Source organism: Littorina saxatilis, linkage group LG6, assembly GCF_037325665.1.
Source record: "Littorina saxatilis isolate snail1 linkage group LG6, US_GU_Lsax_2.0, whole genome shotgun sequence".
NCBI classification, from domain to species: Eukaryota; Metazoa; Mollusca; class Gastropoda; order Littorinimorpha; family Littorinidae; genus Littorina; species Littorina saxatilis.
The window spans coordinates 3,756,693-3,773,996 of record NC_090250.1 but is presented as its reverse complement, the minus strand read 5'-3'; the positions used below and the strand labels follow the sequence as shown (position 1 = coordinate 3,773,996).

The following is a 17,304-nucleotide window of genomic DNA, read 5'->3' as shown; positions in this document are numbered from 1 at the left end:
TGATGGCTGGCTGGCTGGTAGGGTGGCTTGATGGCTGGCTGGCTGGTTGGTTGGGTGACTTGATGGCTGGCTGGGTGGGTGACTTGATGGATGGCTGGCTGGTAGGGTGGCTTGATGGCTGGCTGGCTGGTTGGTTGGGTGACTTGATGGATGGCTGGCTGGTAGGGTGGCTTGATGGCTGGCTGGTTGGGTGACTTGATGGTTGGCTGGCTGGTAGGGTGGCTTGATGGCTGGCTGGTAGGGTGGCTTGATGGCTGGCTGGTTGGGTGGCTTGATGGCTGGCTGGTTGGGTGGCTTGATGGTTGGTTGGTTTGTTCCCTGCTACTTTGTCTCTAGCTGTGTGCAGATGTGCTCCCTTTTCAAGAACGTTCATATCAATGAATAAAAAGATTTTTAAAAACTGACTTTATTTAACATTTAAATTTAGACAAAACAAGATCATGCACAAGAACATGTTGTGTGTTGTTTTTTTTGTTTTTTTAAAGCGACTCCCTTCAATATTTTCTGGTATGTTAGACAAAACACAAAACATGAACAAGAACATGATTTTTTTGATTTTTTGATTTTTTGACAACCCCCTTCAAGATTTTCCAGTACGTTTTTTCGAGTTCTAGAGCGTATAGGATGTAGGGACGTACAGTTTGGGGAACCCTGTCCATATTGTCCACAGCAAGGCTTGCTGTTATTGTTTCTGCAATCTGCGATTTTTGTGAACCGTGCAATGCTGAATGTTGCAGCTGGTGATTGACAAGAACAAGGCGTCGGTGAGGTTCGGCCTGATGCATCTCCTGGCCTCCAACCTGTGCGTCTGGTTCGTCACCGCTGTCACTGAGACCGCCAAGGACTACCGCCAGCAAGACTTCCACTCCAACAGTAAATATAATGCCTTTGTTTTACTTGTTTGTGTGTGTCTCTATGTACGTCTGTCTAGTGTCTGTCTGTCTGTCTGCAGAGATTACCAATGACTACCGCCATCAAAAAGATTGTACCAACAATAATCATGGAATTTTGTTTTGTTTGTGTGACGTGTGTTGGGGTTGGGGTGGGTTGTGTATGTGTTTCGTGCGCATGTCTCTGTGCGTGAAAATCTGTCTGTCTGTCTGTCTGTGATATGCAGTTTTTTTTGCATTGATTTTTGTGCTGGTATCAGAACTGCAAATGTCATCACGGGCATTGTCATAGACATAGACATAGACATAGAACATTTTATTATCTCAACGAGAAACTCAGGTGTGGTGTATACAGCATTACAATAATAAAACGTAAGAACATAAATAAAATATCGAGGCGCAAATAGTCAACTCATAATAGTTCAGATTAGGATGATAATATCAAAACAAATATCTCTCTCTCTCTCTCTCTCTCTCTCTCTCTCTCTCTCTCTCTCTCTCTCTCTCTCTCTCTCTCTCTCTCTCTCTCTCTCTCTCTCTCTCTCTCTCTCTCTCTCTCTCTCTCCATTCATATCACATCACGTCACAAGCAGATGCACGAGTTCATTGGCGCATGGAATTAATATATATATATATACATGTGTATGTGTTAAAAGTTGCTTAAAAATGAATTTATATCTAAACAATATTGCATCATCTAGGTATATATTTAGGTTATAACATAAGAAAGGATGTACAGTTGTATCATCGCAGGCAATCCCAGAGACAAAGGGCAGTAAGCGTTTTAAATGTCAACAACAGTTAAGAGTAAGACTGCCCTTAAATTGAGCGATTTGTTTAAGACTTTACAAAGCCTTTTTTCAACAAAATGTCAGTGCCATAGATTCGTCAAGCCAGCTTTATGAAGTAGACTTCGTGAAGTCAACCTCGCCAAATTAATGTGAGACTTAACTGAGATTTTTGGCACCTTTGATAATGAGAAGCAGTGAAATGAAGCCACAACTATCGTCCTCTACATGATGTTCTTTTGATTCCTTTCTGACACAATTATTCTCTCTTTGACAGGGAACGAATCAAACCCCCCGCTGGTGAAGAGTTGCTACGAGGACATGACGCTCGCCCGCACGGCCTCTCCTTACCTCTTCCCCTGCACCATCATCTACAGCATCATCGCCTCCGGCATCGTCTACCGCATGTACACCTACGTTGGGGTCAAGGTCAAGCAGAGGTGGCCCTCCCACACCTCCCTCACCTCTTCCGCCGCCCCTCAGGTAAACACAGTCCTCATACTATAGTGGAACCCCCTTTTTAAGACCTGAAAATGTGAGAAATCTGGTCTTAAAATGGAGGGCGTCTTAAAAGAGGGGAATATTTACAGAGGTTATGAACAGAAAATCTTAGAAAACAGGGTCTTAGAAGGCAGGGAGTCTTAAATTGGCGGTTCGTAAAAGGGGAGTTCCACTGTACGTATTGGCAATGTGGTTTTCAGAAAGTCAGGAGCTCACTGAAGACTGAGACTCCTTTGAGATGAAATTTGGCTCAAGATTCATTGGCCACAGAATTGAATTCACTGATCTTCGTGTTTGCAGGTCTGCAAATAAGTGATCCGAATTGTTGTTTGTTTGTTTGTTTGTTTGTTTGTTTGTTTGCTTAACGCCCAGCCGACCACGAAGGGCCATATCAGGGCGGTGCTGCTTTGACATATAACGTGCGCCACACACAAGACAGAAGTCGCAGCACAGGCTTCATGTCTCACCCAGTCACATTATTCTGACACCGGACCAACCAGTCCTAGCACTAACCCCATAATGCCAGACGCCAGGCGGAGCAGCCACTAGATTGCCAATTTTTTAAAGTCTTAGGTATGACCCGGCCGGGGTTCGAACCCACGACCTCCCGATCACGGGGCGGACGCCTTACCACTAGGCCAACCGTGCCGGTTAGATCCAAATTGTTCCGTTGCACTCTCTTGGTCATGACAAGGATAATGCATTGCTATACACACAGACGTTTGTTTTACAAGGTATAACTGTTTAAGCTACATACTTTAACTCACTTTTTTTTGTAGGTCTGTTATCTTAGTTATGTTATCTTAGTTGTTCTATGGCACTCCCTTGGGTAAGTAAGGGCTGAATGCTGGATAATACGTACATTGCTAGCCACACAGGCGTCTGTTTTGAAAATGTGTTTTAGATGTATTATAAATGTGAACATTTTAGGGATAAATATTTTAAACCTATGGCTGCATCTATTTTCTCTCTGTGATTTATTTCAGGGAGTGGTGTCCATGGACTGTGAGAAAGCCAACAAGGGTCTGTTCTCTGGACTTCTGGTTGCCGTGGTGACGCTCATTGCCATAGCAACCTTCTTCGTGTTTGATTCACGCCTCAACAACCCCACGACTGCCATCAAGGTTTGTGGATGGGATAGAACAGGAATAGCTTGCATTTGTAAAATACTAATCTGATTTGTTTAAATGAAGATATAGCCCTTCTGTGCAGAAAATATTTTAGAAGTGTAACATTATTGTACCTGTCAAAAGTGACATTAATTCACCAAACGACTGGTGGAGTGGGGGCATGATTTCAGGCTGTATGATCTCATCATTGGCGAGAAGATAGCTCAGTCTGTAGCGGCACTGGCTTGAAACCTGTGTGTTGCTATCGGTGTGGGTTCAACCCCCATGTTCAGGGAGTCAACTTTTTACAGCTAGACTCTCCACTGCATGTGTCCGAAAACTCCCGTGTGAACACATTCGGATGATAAATATCTCAAGTTTCACACCGAGGTCTCAGGGCTTGGAAACATGAATACACACATGCATGAAAAAGAAGGGGGGAAAATGGGTAGAGTCGTACTGTATGGTAGCTCACTTTCTCTAGTGAGTAAAATCAGCCGAATTTCCATGACGGTAATTACCTCACAGGCCTGTATGACATCTTATTCTTATCCTTACAAATTTAGCACTTTTTTTTAGTTTCATGATCTCATGCCCATCTGTATTGTGCAGGTGTTCTTCATCATGGAGATATCTTCAGGCTTTGTAAGATTTTTCTATGATTTCAGGCTTCATTACAATTTCATGACCTCACACCTGTAATATTCCACAGGTGTTCTTCATCATGGAGATGTCACTGCTGGTACTGACCGGAGGCTGCATCATCGTGGGTCGCATTCGCTTCCAGAAACTGCGCTTCCTGGAGAACTACATGTCACTGGACTCCATCCTGCTGCTGGTGGCGCTGTCAGGCGCCTACATCTACCTGTGCTTCATGCTCATCTCGTCGGCCTCCACGCTGGGCGAGTACGGCTTCATCAGCATCCTGAGCCTGTCCACCATCATCGTGGCGCTGGTCCAGTCCACCCTGCAGGCCATCTTCGTGCTGGACGGCCTGTGTCGCCGTGCGGAGAACGACTCACAGGTTCGAAAAATTTTACATTTGTGACAGTGCGACCGAGGGAAGAAAAACGCAACCAGCAACCATTGAGTGTACAGGAACATGCCCCTAAGGCCAAACAAAAATATATTTTGGTTTAGGGTAACGTGACCAAAAAAGATAGGGTCGGTCGGTTTTGTTTTTTAAAAAAAATTTTATTTAGTCGATTTTAAAGGAGGTTACTTCCCTTAGTCTTGGTATGGTTTGCAAAATGTGCAAAAAGTTGGGTTTTCTTTTTGAGAAGGAAAAAATAGGGTCGGTCGGGTTACCCTAAACCAATTACATATATTTTTGTTTGGCTAATGGTTTTACAGTGAGGGCGTAAAAAGAATGTATTATCTGTAGAGTGCACATTGGTTTATTCTCTACACTTTATCTCACACCTCACACCTGGAACAAGCCAGTATAAAAAGTACATAAGTACATAATTGTACAAAGTCAAAGTATAAAAAACAACACAAGAGTATTTCTCAGGTCTGTCATGAAGCACAGTGAACACAACAATAATTGCAAAAACATCAGTAGGTGATCAATTGCAATTTTCCAACTTTTGTAGCTGCTAGCTTTCCACTGAGAGGAAGCGAACCGAATTTACCATCATTGTGATGATAGAATACAGTGGAACCCCTTTTTAAGACCACCCCCCCCCCCCCCACCTACATTCAAGACTCCCTCCTTTTTTAGGCTTTTCTTTTTAAAATGTTCTGTTTATAACTTCTGTAAATTTACCTCCATTTTCAGAATCCCATCGGTTTAAGGCTGGATTTTCTCCAATGTTTGGAGGTCTTAAAAGGGGAGGTTCCACTGTATGTATTAGCTTTCCCCTGGGAGGAATTGCTTAGCAATGTGATACAGTGGAACCCCCCTTTTAAGACCTCCCATTTTAAGACTCCCCCCTTTTTAAGACCCTGTTTTTTCAGACTTTCTGTTCTTCTTCTTTTCGATCGCCGATCACACTTGGAGTCCAGATCTTGAGATATAATTAGTGGTCTTCTGCAGCGCAGCCACTGGCCCGTACAGTTTGTTGTGCAGGGACTCCGGCAATGGCCAGATTTCCTCTCTCAGCACCTGGTGGTTCCTGCAGTCTCGTAGGATGTGGGCCGTGTCCTGCTCTGCTTCTCCACAAGAACACATGGGGGAGGGCACAACATGCAGCTTCCCGTGGAGATGCTGGTTAAGTCTGTTGTGTCCCGTTCTCAGGCGGAAGATGACCACTTGCTGTGGTCTGGATAGCAGGTGGTAGCTGTCCTGTGGCTGGGGTGTCCTGTGCAGAGACTTAATGATGGTCTTCATCTCTGTCAGGCTCACAGGGTTGTTCTCTTGCTCATCTTCTGCACCCAGCTTTGCCATCCTGTCCGCCTCTTCATTTCCTTGTACACCACAGTGGGAGGGGATCCATTGCAGTACTGTCCTCAGGCTCTTGATGTTGTGTAGAGCGTGTTCCAGCTGAGGCAGTTTGCTACTGGTCATTGCTTGTAGTACTGACAGAGCGTCAGTCAGGAAGACCACCTGGTTGTCATGGTTGACTCTGTCGTTGATGGTGTATGCTGCATGGATCAGTGCTTGTACCTCAGCTCTGTAGTTTGTACAGTGGAGGCCTGTTGGTATAGCCTCTGCTTGCCTCTCTCCACTGGGGTACTGGACATACACCCCCGATCCTCCATTTTTGACGGCCTCTGTGGCTGACCCATCGGTATACACCTGTATCCATGCTTCTTGGGGGTACCTTTCTTCAAGCATGGCAAGAGTCAGGGCTTTTTTCGTCGCATTGCTCTGCTCGTCCTTTGTTGTGAGGTAGGGGACACTGGTCTGTATGTCCAGGTTTCCTTGTATGTCAGGGTGGGGCATCAAGGGAGAAAGATGGTGGCTCCACTAGCTCTGGCATCTCTGTCTGATGTTTCTTCTGCAAAGCCCTTGCCTCAAGAGCGAAGCTTGATCTTTTCAGCCTGCCTGAGGACATCTTCTTGAGTCTGTCACTCATTGGATGGTCATGAGTGCACTGGTACTTGGTGGCTTGTACCATTGTTTTGCAGTCTCGCCTTTTGCTCAGTGGAGGAATGCCAGTCACCTGTTCCATCTTCTGTATGGGTGTTGATTTCATTGCTCCCGTGATGATTCTCAGCGCTTGGTTCTGTACTTTGTCTAGGGCCTGCTGGTGTGTCTTGGCTGCTGTTGCCCAAGAGCTTGATCCGTACTCGAGGTGCGGTCGTACAGTCCCCTGGTAGACTGTTTTCAGGATCTTCTCGTTTGCACCCCAGTGTGATCCTGCCAGCTTCCGCATGATGTTTAGTTTTCTCCTGGCCTTTCCCTCTGCATTCATGATGTGTTGTTTCCAGGTCATGCGCTTGTCATAGGTGACCCCCAGGTATGTTTGCTGGTCTTCAAATTTCAGGGGTGTGTCTCCCAAGGTCAGTTTGCCAGGTGTCGCTTTGGCAGAGAGTGTGAAGAGAGTGGCAGTGGTCTTCTCCCTGTTGATGGTCACACACCAGTCTTCCGCCCACGCTGCAACCTTTTCTAGGGCAAGTTGCATCCTGTAGGTTGCTGTGGTTGCATACTCTTCCGAGCACCAGAGAACAAGGTCATCAGCATACAGTGCCGCTTGGACTCCCTTGGGCAACTCTGGTACCAGGTCGTTAATGAAGAGTATGAATAGCGTGGGGGAGAGTACTCCTCCCTGTGGAACTCCTTGGCGTAGTAGCACCTTTCGGCCACAGTGACCGTCCACCAGCACTCTGGCCTTTCGGTTGTGCAGGTACGACTTGGTCCACTGGTACATGTTGCCTTTGACGCCGGAACGTAGGAGCTTCACAAGGAGTCCATCTTTCCAGACCTTGTCGAAGGCCTTCTGCAGGTCAATGAAAGTGGCCAGGGTGACCTTCTGGGCCTGGTAAGCATCCTCTATGACCTGGCTAAGGTGTGTTGTCTGGTCCTCCGTACTTCTGTGCTGTCGGAAGCCGGCTTGTTCTGGGACGATGATGCTTTCTGATTCCAGGTACAGCTGCAGGCGCTGGTTGACAATGCGCTCCATGGTTTTGCATACGCAGCTTGTCAGGCTGATGGGTCGGTAGCTCAGGGTTTTGGTCTTGTTTTTCCCTTTCTTTAAAACTGGGATCATCCTGGCTTCCTTCCAGCACTGAGGTACCTGTCCCTGTCTCCAGCTGAGGTTGAAGATGCCCAGTAGTTTCTGGAGGGCCGAGTTGCCTATGTGTTGCAACATCTCATTCGTAATGTTGTCTGGACCTGGAGACTTCTTCTTTTTGAGCTTCTTGATGGCATTCTTCAGCTCGGCCATGGTGATGTCTTGTTGCATGGCATCCTGTACGTTTCTTTCTGTTCTTTCTCTAATTTCTGTTCTGACTTCCTTTTGTAGAGGCAGGGGTATGGTGGTGTCGCTTTCTCCCCGATATGCTTGGGCGAAAGCATTGGCAGCGGCTTTTCCAGTGAGTGTTCTTCCTTCCTCCTCCAGGGTGATCTTCTGTCCCTTGTTGCCCTCTTCATTCAGTGCTCTTGTAAGTTTCCAGAGCTTTGTTGTGTCTTTTTCCATATTCAGCCCTGCCGTCTTTTCTCTCCAGCCTCTTCTCTTGCACTCTAGCTTTGTCTTCAGATGTTTTGCTTTGCTTTCTTGGAGTTTGATGTTGTTCTCCTGGCTAGGGTTCGTCTCTGCCTCTTCTCTCATTCTTGTGAGTGCATCGTGCGTCTTCTGCAGCTCATCGGACCAGTATGGGATGTAGTCCTTCCTCACTCCACGTGGGATGCTGTCCTTGGCTGCCTGGATTATGCTAGCATTGAACTCCTTTATCACGTTGTTGATGTTTCTCCCCTCTGTTTCTATGGCTCTGGTCAGCTCATTTGTTCGTATGTTGAACAGTCCCCACTTTGCCTTTTTGTAGTTCCATCTCGGGTGTTGTGGATGCTCAGATGCTGAGTCTCTACTGATGGTAAGGAGAACTGGGCGATGGTCGCTTCCACCCAGCTGTTCATCCACTTTTCTTGAGATGTTTTTGTGGATGTCATCCGTGCACAATGCCAGGTCTGGTGTTGTTGTTGAGTGCCAGCGGCGCGAGTAGAAGGTAGACGGATCTGTGGGGTCGTTGACAAGGATCAGGTGGTTGTCGTCCTGCCAAGATTCAATGTCTTCTCCTCGCCTGTCTAGTGTTTTATATCCCCAACTCTGGGACTGGCTGTTAAAGTCTCCAGCAATGAGGAAGCCGCTGTCAGGGACCTGGATTGTGTCAAGCGACAGCATCTTGTCGTTGGGGCAGTAGTAGTTGACGATGTTCATCTTGCTGTCATTGGTCGTTATCTTGACTTCTATGTACTCTGCTTCTTCCATGTATCTGTTGGTTTCACTGGCATTTATGTTGTTCCTGACCAGAGTCATCACTCCTCCTTTCTTCCTCCCTTGTCGGTCACTCCTGAACACCTGGTACCCTCGGATCTTAAAGGGCTTCCCTTCTTGCAGGTGTGTTTCCTGAATGCAGCAGATGTTGATGCTGTTTTCATAGAGGAAGTGCTCTAATTCTTCCTTCTTATTGGATACCCCCTCTGCATTCCAATGCATGATGTTAATAGTGGGGTTGTCCTTGGCTCTGCTGTTTTTCCGGCCAGTCGCTTTCCTTTCTCGTCCCCTGGCTCCACAAGACGAGATGAAGGGACCTCCAGTAGCTGAGGGTGGACTCCTTTGAGGCGCGGAGCCCGGCGCTGCACCTGCCTGGTGGATCCTCACAGGGCGAGCACCATTACTGTCAATTCTGTCTCCAAGTGTCATAATGGCAGTTGATGCGTAGTGTTGTGGTTTGTTGGAGTGCGCCGTGCGGCCCAACACATACGTCTTCAGCACTCGAGGTTTCTGTCAGGGTTACCTCACCCTTAGCTCATGGCCCAAGAACCTGCCCTGTGAGCACAAGGTTGGTCCATATTAGTCTGGCCTCTACCTTTCGACCTGTCCAGCTTGGGAAGCCCTGCCAGGAGTTTACACTCCCGCTGGCATAGCTCTTAGGGTCACCGAGACACGCAAACCACCACACCACGTTAAGGAATGGACCATGTGGTGGAGACTTTCTGTTCATAACCTCTGTACAGTTACCCCCATTTTAAGACTACCCCCTTTTTAAGACCCTGTTTTCTCAGACTTTCTGTTAATAACCTCTGTACAGTTACCCCCATTTTAAGACTCCCCCCTTTTTAAGACCCTGTTTTCTCAGACTTTCTGTTAATAACCTCTGTACAGTTACCCCCTTTTTAAGACCCTGTTTTCACAGACTTTCTGTTAATAACCTCTGTACAGTTACCCCCATTTTAAGACTCCCCCCTTTTCAAGACGCTAGTTGTTTTCACAGACTTTCTGTTCATAACCTCTGTACAGTTACCCCCATTTTAAGACTCCCCCCTTTTTAAGACTCTGTTTTCTCAGATTTTGGAAGGTCTTAAAAGGGAGGAAGTGATGCAAATAAAAAATGACAAAATGAAATATAACGTGCAGGTGGAGAGCAAGCCGGGTCGAGCGGTCGTGACCTTCCTGTTGGTCTGCAACCTGGCGCTGTGGGTCGTAACCCTCTTCGAGATCCGCAAGACCATCGTCGTGCCCTTCCACCTGCGTTTCTACGGCATCCTGCCCTGGAACATCATCTTGCATCTGTGTGTTCCGCTCTACATCTACTTCCGCTTCCACTCCGCCATATGTCTGTCCAAGATCTGGTTCAATGCCTACCAGAAGGGAGACAGATTAGGCTAGAAGGGATACACGGAGTTGTTTCCCCTCTGACAAAGGGAGACAAATTGGGGTAGAGTGGATGCACGGAGTTGTTTGCCCTCTGATGAAGGGAGACAAATTTGGGGTACAGTGGATGCACGGAGTTGTTTGCCCTCTGATGAAGGGAGACAAATTTGGGTACAGTGGATACACAGGTTTGTTTTCCCCCAAGAAGGGAGACAAGTTATGGTAGAGTGGGTGCGCGGAGTTGTTTCTCTTTCAAGAAGGGAGCCAAATGTGCCGGAAAGAGAATGAAAACGTCATTTTCACACTATTTGAATGTTCATCACTGCGGTGCTGCTATTGAACTACATGTATTTTGAAAAACAGACACAGTGTATGTATGAATGTGGGAATTTTTTATTCAAAGATTGTGGATAAAGGAAGATATAGGAAAAGTCAATGTAAAAAGATGCAAGCGTGTTGATCAATTGACTTGGTAAATTAGTATTGAATAGAATGTAGGATACCAGATGAGACTAACATTGAGCTAATATATTACGAAAACAGAAATCCGGTTTTGGTTCATGGATGTCATGGGTGTGAACCAGGCCATAATACTCATGAACATGAAAATAGATTGTGGCAGGATTATACACATACATTTGGAACATTCTTTCAAAGCTTTGGTTTTCATTTTACTTTGCTGTATTACATAAATATACACTGAAATTCCAAGTTTAGTCAGTTAATCATCAACAGGACACATAAAAATGCATTTATCAAAATTCCGAGAGTAACAAGTTACAAGCACCAGGACATCAGAGGCAGCAGGATTATCATTAGTGATCATTTATTCACAAGTTTACAGCAAAGTATAAACATGGTTGTCATTGGTTGTGAACGGTTTAATTATAGAAAGAACGACACTGTGGCTCTCCTACATAATGGCAGAATCTTTCAATTTGAATTGTTATGCAATGTATGTGTTGATGTTTGAGGTCAAGTCAGAAGTACAATGCTTTGAACTTGATACCAACACCTGACTACAAGTACAATGCTTTGAACTTGATACCAGTTAACACCTGACTACAAGTACAACTGTCATTTAAACAAAACCTTGTCATTAATGCAGCATCAGTAGATTGTTCAGATCAGCCATAACAAGGACACTGCACAAAAGTGAACACACCAGTACCATCCAAGAAAAGAGAGAGAGAGAGTGAGAGTGTGTGTAGGGTTGGGAAATGCCCATTCAAACAAGACATTTGTTTCAAAGGAAAACTGGAACAGCAGCGTCAAGACTGCAGGAAATTCCAGGCGCTTGCAGCTTTTGAACGAGGTGACCAACCATAGCAACGTGAATTCAGTGTGTTGTATTTGAGTACAAATTAAACTTCTCTTCAAAGTTGATCATTATTTTGACGCCTGTGTTGTTAAGCACTGGTTCTTGGTTGAAGTAGAAATGTTGACTTTTGACAGCTACTCTTAAACCGTGTGGATAGGTTAGTTTGGAATTGGATACTTGGCAGCATGTTTTCACGTATTTGTGCGTTGAGTTTAGCGTCTGTGTGACATCTAGACATCAGCGGCCAGTGAACTTGGGTACACAGGACATGATGCTAAACTTGAAACTGACATTCGTGGAACTCTGTGAAGTTTGTTTGAGCTGGAATTGGCTGCTGAATGTTAACTTTGGACAGAGAAAGACAACTCATGTGCATGATTTTATTTGTGTGTTTTTTTGTGTGTTTTTAATTTCTTGTGTTTTGTGCATTGTTTTACTGGACTGGTGTTGACTTGTAATCTTTGTGTCAGTTTGTACCTTTAAAATGTTTTTAGGTAAATTTAAGCCAGTGTTTTTAGTTTGTGACTAAAATGCAATTTTTCTTGATGCAAACTAAATGGTTTACAATCATAATATATATATATTTTAGACATACGGAAAAACAATCAAGAAATTGTTTTGTTTTCTTGTCTATTTATAGCTAAAATAAATCATGAAACATGTTTTTGATTATCCAGGGAGAAACAAATGGCAGTTACTTTTTATTTTGTTATTTAATACAATTTTAACACAATTTTCACTTGTTTAGTTTTGTTTTATATATATTTACCTGTGTTGGTATTTGTGTATTTTCTACACTTATTTTACAGTTGTATGTATTCCATGTTATTTTATTATTGCTCTATGAAATTGAAAGAGAACCATCACAACAAAATTATATCATGGCCAATTGTCATATTCATTTTTTGTCGCAGTCAATATGCAGCCTGTTTCTGTTTTAATAATCACTCGCTCCCCATTTCGTTACAGCCCCTTTCATTTTGTTATTTCTGTAACTTATTCAAGGAAAACTGATTCGACTGATTCAGAGCTGAAGACAGAGGCCATTGGTGCTCTCCAGACAACCATGGTACCACGCTTTTTCACACAAATGATATTGTCAGATCACAGCTTTGTGATCGATAAGAAGAAAATATCAGTTTGGTCACAATACTCTTGTATTTTTGTTGTTTGCAAAACTCATCATTTGTCATTCAGATTTTTTTTTTAAATCTGTTGTCAACATTGCTGTACAAGTGCTGTTTGTCTTAAAATTAAGTCAGGTCTCGGGGGTCTTTTTGTTTTTTTCTGAAGCCATTTTTGTATCAATAATGTCCAGACATGAGATTTTCTGTCAGAGGACAGTTTTCTGGCATTGTTAAAGCTCCAGAAAAACTTCTTGAGGTCCCCAGATTGCATGAGTTTGTATCAATTTTCAAACAAAAAACAAAGTTGTAGGAGCTAGGTATTGCTTTCAGGCCTTTTTATTTTTTGGTAAACAATTTTATGATCTCAGGCCTGAATGTCCAGATTTCTCATCCAAATGATTTTGCTCACAGCTTTGGTCAAGTGGAAACAGACAGCTAACTAAACATTGTGTATAGTAAACTGACAGAACAAAAACTGGTCATGGGATCACCATCTCACCCATGACGTCAGAGGTTACACAATCAGTCCAGCACTGGTGATAAATGTTGTCGTTTTCTCCAACTCCTGTCGACTGCCGTATAGTTTGGTCTGCAAGGGAGTTGGTGACGGCCACACTTCTTTTCGTTCCTCATCTAGTAAGGGACATCGCTGTAAGATGTGTTCCGCTGTTTGGTCCTCTTGACCGCAGGCACAGGTTGGTGATGGCGCCAGCTTGAACTTTCGGTTCATGTGAGCATTGAGCCTGTTGTGGCCAGTACGCAGCCTGATGAGGTTGACTTGCTGCTCTCTGGACATTGTGTGGTAGTCATCTCTGTTTGTCCTTGGCCTCATCAATGCCTTGATGATTGTCTTCTGCATTTTTATGGCTGAATCAAACACCTCATCCAAGTTGTACAGTTTATACCTCACTATGGTGTTGCTATATTTTTGTATCATATTTTATTTGTGAATGCTCGCTGTTTTTACTATGCTTTGTGCTGGATTGCTGGTCAGTTATAATGTCTGTACTTTAAGCATGTTGTAGACAAAAGATGTGTTTGTGCTTTTTTTTTCATTGCTGTGTGAAATAAAACTTTTAGTACTGCTAGACTGAAGACACATGTTCTTGGTTCAGTTATAAGAACCAATATTCTCAACATTTCTCAAATTGCTGCTTTTCTTGGTTCAATCAACTTTTTTTTTTCTTTTTTTTCTCTTTTTTTTTTGGGGGGGGGGGGGGGGTCATGATCGAATGACCTGTATACACTAACTGAAACGTGGGTGACCCATACATCCCTAAGTAGCGAACATCTGATCTAGCATGGCATAAGGCGTTGACGTGTGGGCTGTTCTAATCTAATATATTTGGCTGAATTACCTTCTGTGCTCTTTTTTGTGACTGTGACTCTGTATATCCATCACCACGTTTGAACTGAACTTTTACCTAAAACATGATATTGAAGAGAAAGCAAATCTTTTTTTCTTTTTTTTTCTGGGTGAAACAGGGTTTCTAGTATCAGGGTTTCAGAAAGTGCTATCAGCTTACTGTTTGGAAGCTATAAGTTCTTATTAAATGTTGAGATTATGGCAATGTAAACATGTGTATACATATTTCCACTATACTATTTTCGTGTGTGTAAATTCTGACACTGAGCGATAGAAATTTGAAGTTTGTACTTGCTCAGTTCAATAATATTTGTTTGTTTATAAGCCAACTGTATTTTTTTTATGAAATGAAGCCAAGTATTACACACGTCTTTTTCTAGTCATAATTATACTGTACCTGATATTAATCATCAACCACTTTATGAGATTCTTCACACTTAATTATTGTGTGAAAGGTTACACACTTTTTGCTCAACTCTCCATTAGCCAAAAATACATTAACGCGTATCTGAAATATTGCTCTCAAAAGGGAATGGTATTTATGTATCATGTTATCTTTGTACAGCTTTTTTTGTGTGCTTTTTTTTTACGGAGGAAGGTCTCAATGTCATCTTCATATGACAATATTAATTAACTTTATTTAAGAAATCCCTATTGCATGCTCCTGTGTTTTATTATTGAGCAGGCGAATATGTTTTAATAAATTAATCTCATCATCATGACATCAGTGGTGATTAATGTTGTATTCATCAGTATCATGTTGTTGTATTTTTAGCCAAAAAGCAAACTATAAGTGGGATCAAAATATTCACCATTTTATTGATGGATTTTACTGAACAGCATGAGTTAGTGAGATAATATTTGACAGTATTATAATGACCTGCAGCTAACATTAAGCTTGGCTCAGAATACTCCTGTCATAAAGAACGCATAGACTTAACATGTCAATTTTAGATGTCTAACAAATATCACATGATCTCTGTAACAAATCTATCAAGGTTAAGAGGGCTTTTCCCTTGGACACTGAAATATTATTTCAATAGCCTGATAGCTCACAGCAAAAACTGAACATTTTCAATTGCATTTGAGTTTCATTAATGATATTATTGATAAACATGTGAACTACCAAGTCTGAAATCTTCTCGCAGACGATTTTTGGTCAGCTCTGTGAAGTTCAAAAATAAGTTCACATTGACGGTTGGCTATTACAGTGGTACCTGTGGTGTGGGCCCCTCTGATGAGAGGACGCCTTCTTATGTCCCTTTCTCTATTCATCTTCGCCTTCTTCGAGCATGGGCTTGAAACTCCCACGTTCACTCATGTTTTTGCACGAGTGTGTTTTTACGTGAATGACAGTTTTTACCCCGCCATTCAGACAGCCATACGCCCCTTTCGGGGGACCTTTCTCTATTAACCGTACTAAAATATACCTGCCAGGAAAGGACTCCTATATAGTTAAGGGACGCTTTGACAAGTCCAAAAACCATCCTTTCATTAAAGGTAAAACTGTTGTTGACCTTAGATACGACCAGAAAGGTTAACTTTATCTAGTTGTATATTTCATTCTTCAAATACTGTAACCATATATATATGTAGCCTTTCAGATTAAAATTAAGAGAAGCCATAAATGTAGAATCTAGGGTAATATAAAAATGAAAATTCTCAAATATTTCATGCAGCATCGTTCTATTGATAATGAATATAATAAGTGATTTCCAAGTAGGCCTACCGTACGGTGGTACATTTTTCTTATGCCAAAGGCTAAAGGTTAAAAAAAAGTTTTATCAGAGAGGAAAGGGTAGAAGCGTCTTTTCAGAATGGTTTTTGCTTAGTTAAATCAGACAAAATGATTTCTCTTTCACTTCTTGACACCAGTATTGTGCCTGATTCAATCTCGCCGCATACATCCTGTGTATTTTTGTACTGACGATCTAGTTATTTGAATAAAGTTTGTACCAAACTTCTCCGTGTGTGTGTGTGTGTGTGTGTGTGTGTGTGTGTGTGTGTGTGTGTGAAAACAAATCAGCGCTTCTGAAACTAAAAAACATTGATGAGAAGTTTGTCAGTCCATTTCTATATATCATTCCTTTCCTCCTCGCCCGCCCCTCTCTCTCTCTCTCTCTCTCTCTCTCTCTCTCTCACACACACACACACACACACACACACATATATATAAATATATATATATACACATACAGGGGCGGACGAGGGGGGGAGCACGTGCCCCCCCCCCCCCCCCCCCGAAAAAAAAAATTTGGAAAGCTGATTCTATTACCATTTCTAAGTTCAAATGGCACCAGATGGCACCATTTTGCTTCTTTGGGCCAAAACATTTTCCGGGGGGCATGCCCCGGCCGGACCCCCCTAGCAAATTCGGACGCTTCGCGCCCATCACATTCACTTTCGATTCAAAGTGCCCCCCCCCCCCCCCCCCCCCCTTACAAAGCAATTGATCCGCCCCTGACATATACAAACACTCTCTCTCGCTAGCTCATCATTGTTCAGTTATTCGTGCTTTTGTTGGTCTGCCTTTCTATCTGCTTGCACGGGACAAATGCCGCTTCAAGTGTTAGTGTTGTGCCTCGGGTGCTGCACATGTTTTGTCAGTTTTTGTTTGTATAAATATCTATAGTGGACGACTAACCATTGCCAAAGAATTAACAAAGAGTACGTGCCCACTTTCGTATCCTTGCCCTTGGCCGCCTTGATTTACCATAAACCAAAGGTCACCAAACATTCACATCTGACGTAATCACACAGATTCTAGAAAGAGCTCTTACGTCAATTGCCAATGACATCATCACATCTTCCAAGATGGCCGTCCGGCCCTGATCAGCGGAAATGTGGGACAGATGTTCAGCACACAGTCACAGACAAAGTGCTGGGTCTGGTCGCTTAGCTGCCCTGCATTCAACGTTGAAACCTATATCTTCTGGGTGACCTTCTTTGGAGTGCTGGTGTTTATTTTCTGCGATACCTCCTTCTACCTGAGGTCATTGCTCGACTGGGTGATGAACATATGTCAGTACAAGCCCATCATAGGCAGTGCAGGAATTCGCTCTACACACTTCTACAGCGGTACAGGGGGCATGTGCGCGCGCGTGTGTGAGTGTGTGTGTGTGTGTGTGTGTGTGTGTGCGTGTGTGTGTGTGAGTGTGTGTGTGTGTGCGTGCGTGCGTGCGGATCGGACAGACAGAATAGGACAGCGGACCACACATGCAAACACTTAAACACACACACACACACACACACACACACATCACGCTGGTACAAAGTGAGAGTGGATGTGCCAGACCGGTGCCAGAGTAATAGAGGTGATGTCAGACTCAGAGCGAGAGTGGTTGTGCCAGAGTGAGAATCATGGTGGTGCCAGCACCCAGGCTGTCCATGTTTGTCCTGTGTGCAAAGGTACGGACGGTCTTACTCCACGTCAAAGCCAGACAA

At 43.6% G+C, this 17,304-nt stretch overlaps 2 protein-coding genes across 2 annotated transcripts in view; both read left to right on the top strand.

Moving 5' to 3' along the window:
• LOC138969601 (proton channel OtopLc-like) overlaps positions 1-13,708 on the top strand; it is a 64,926-nt gene extending 51,218 nt beyond the window's left edge. The window contains exons 8-12 of the mRNA XM_070342458.1: positions 738-873; positions 1,956-2,161; positions 3,166-3,303; positions 4,001-4,312; positions 9,810-13,708. Coding sequence (XP_070198559.1) covers positions 738-873; positions 1,956-2,161; positions 3,166-3,303; positions 4,001-4,312; positions 9,810-10,061 — 1,044 coding nt within the window. The 3' untranslated portion in view covers positions 10,062-13,708. The remainder of the gene's footprint in view (positions 1-737; positions 874-1,955; positions 2,162-3,165; positions 3,304-4,000; positions 4,313-9,809) is intronic.
• A 2,957-nt stretch (positions 13,709-16,665) lies between these two features.
• LOC138968071 (protein THEM6-like) overlaps positions 16,666-17,304 on the top strand; it is a 3,035-nt gene continuing 2,396 nt past the window's right edge. Inside the window, exon 1 of the mRNA XM_070340636.1 lies at positions 16,666-16,938. Coding sequence (XP_070196737.1) covers positions 16,713-16,938 — 226 coding nt within the window. The 5' untranslated portion in view covers positions 16,666-16,712. The remainder of the gene's footprint in view (positions 16,939-17,304) is intronic.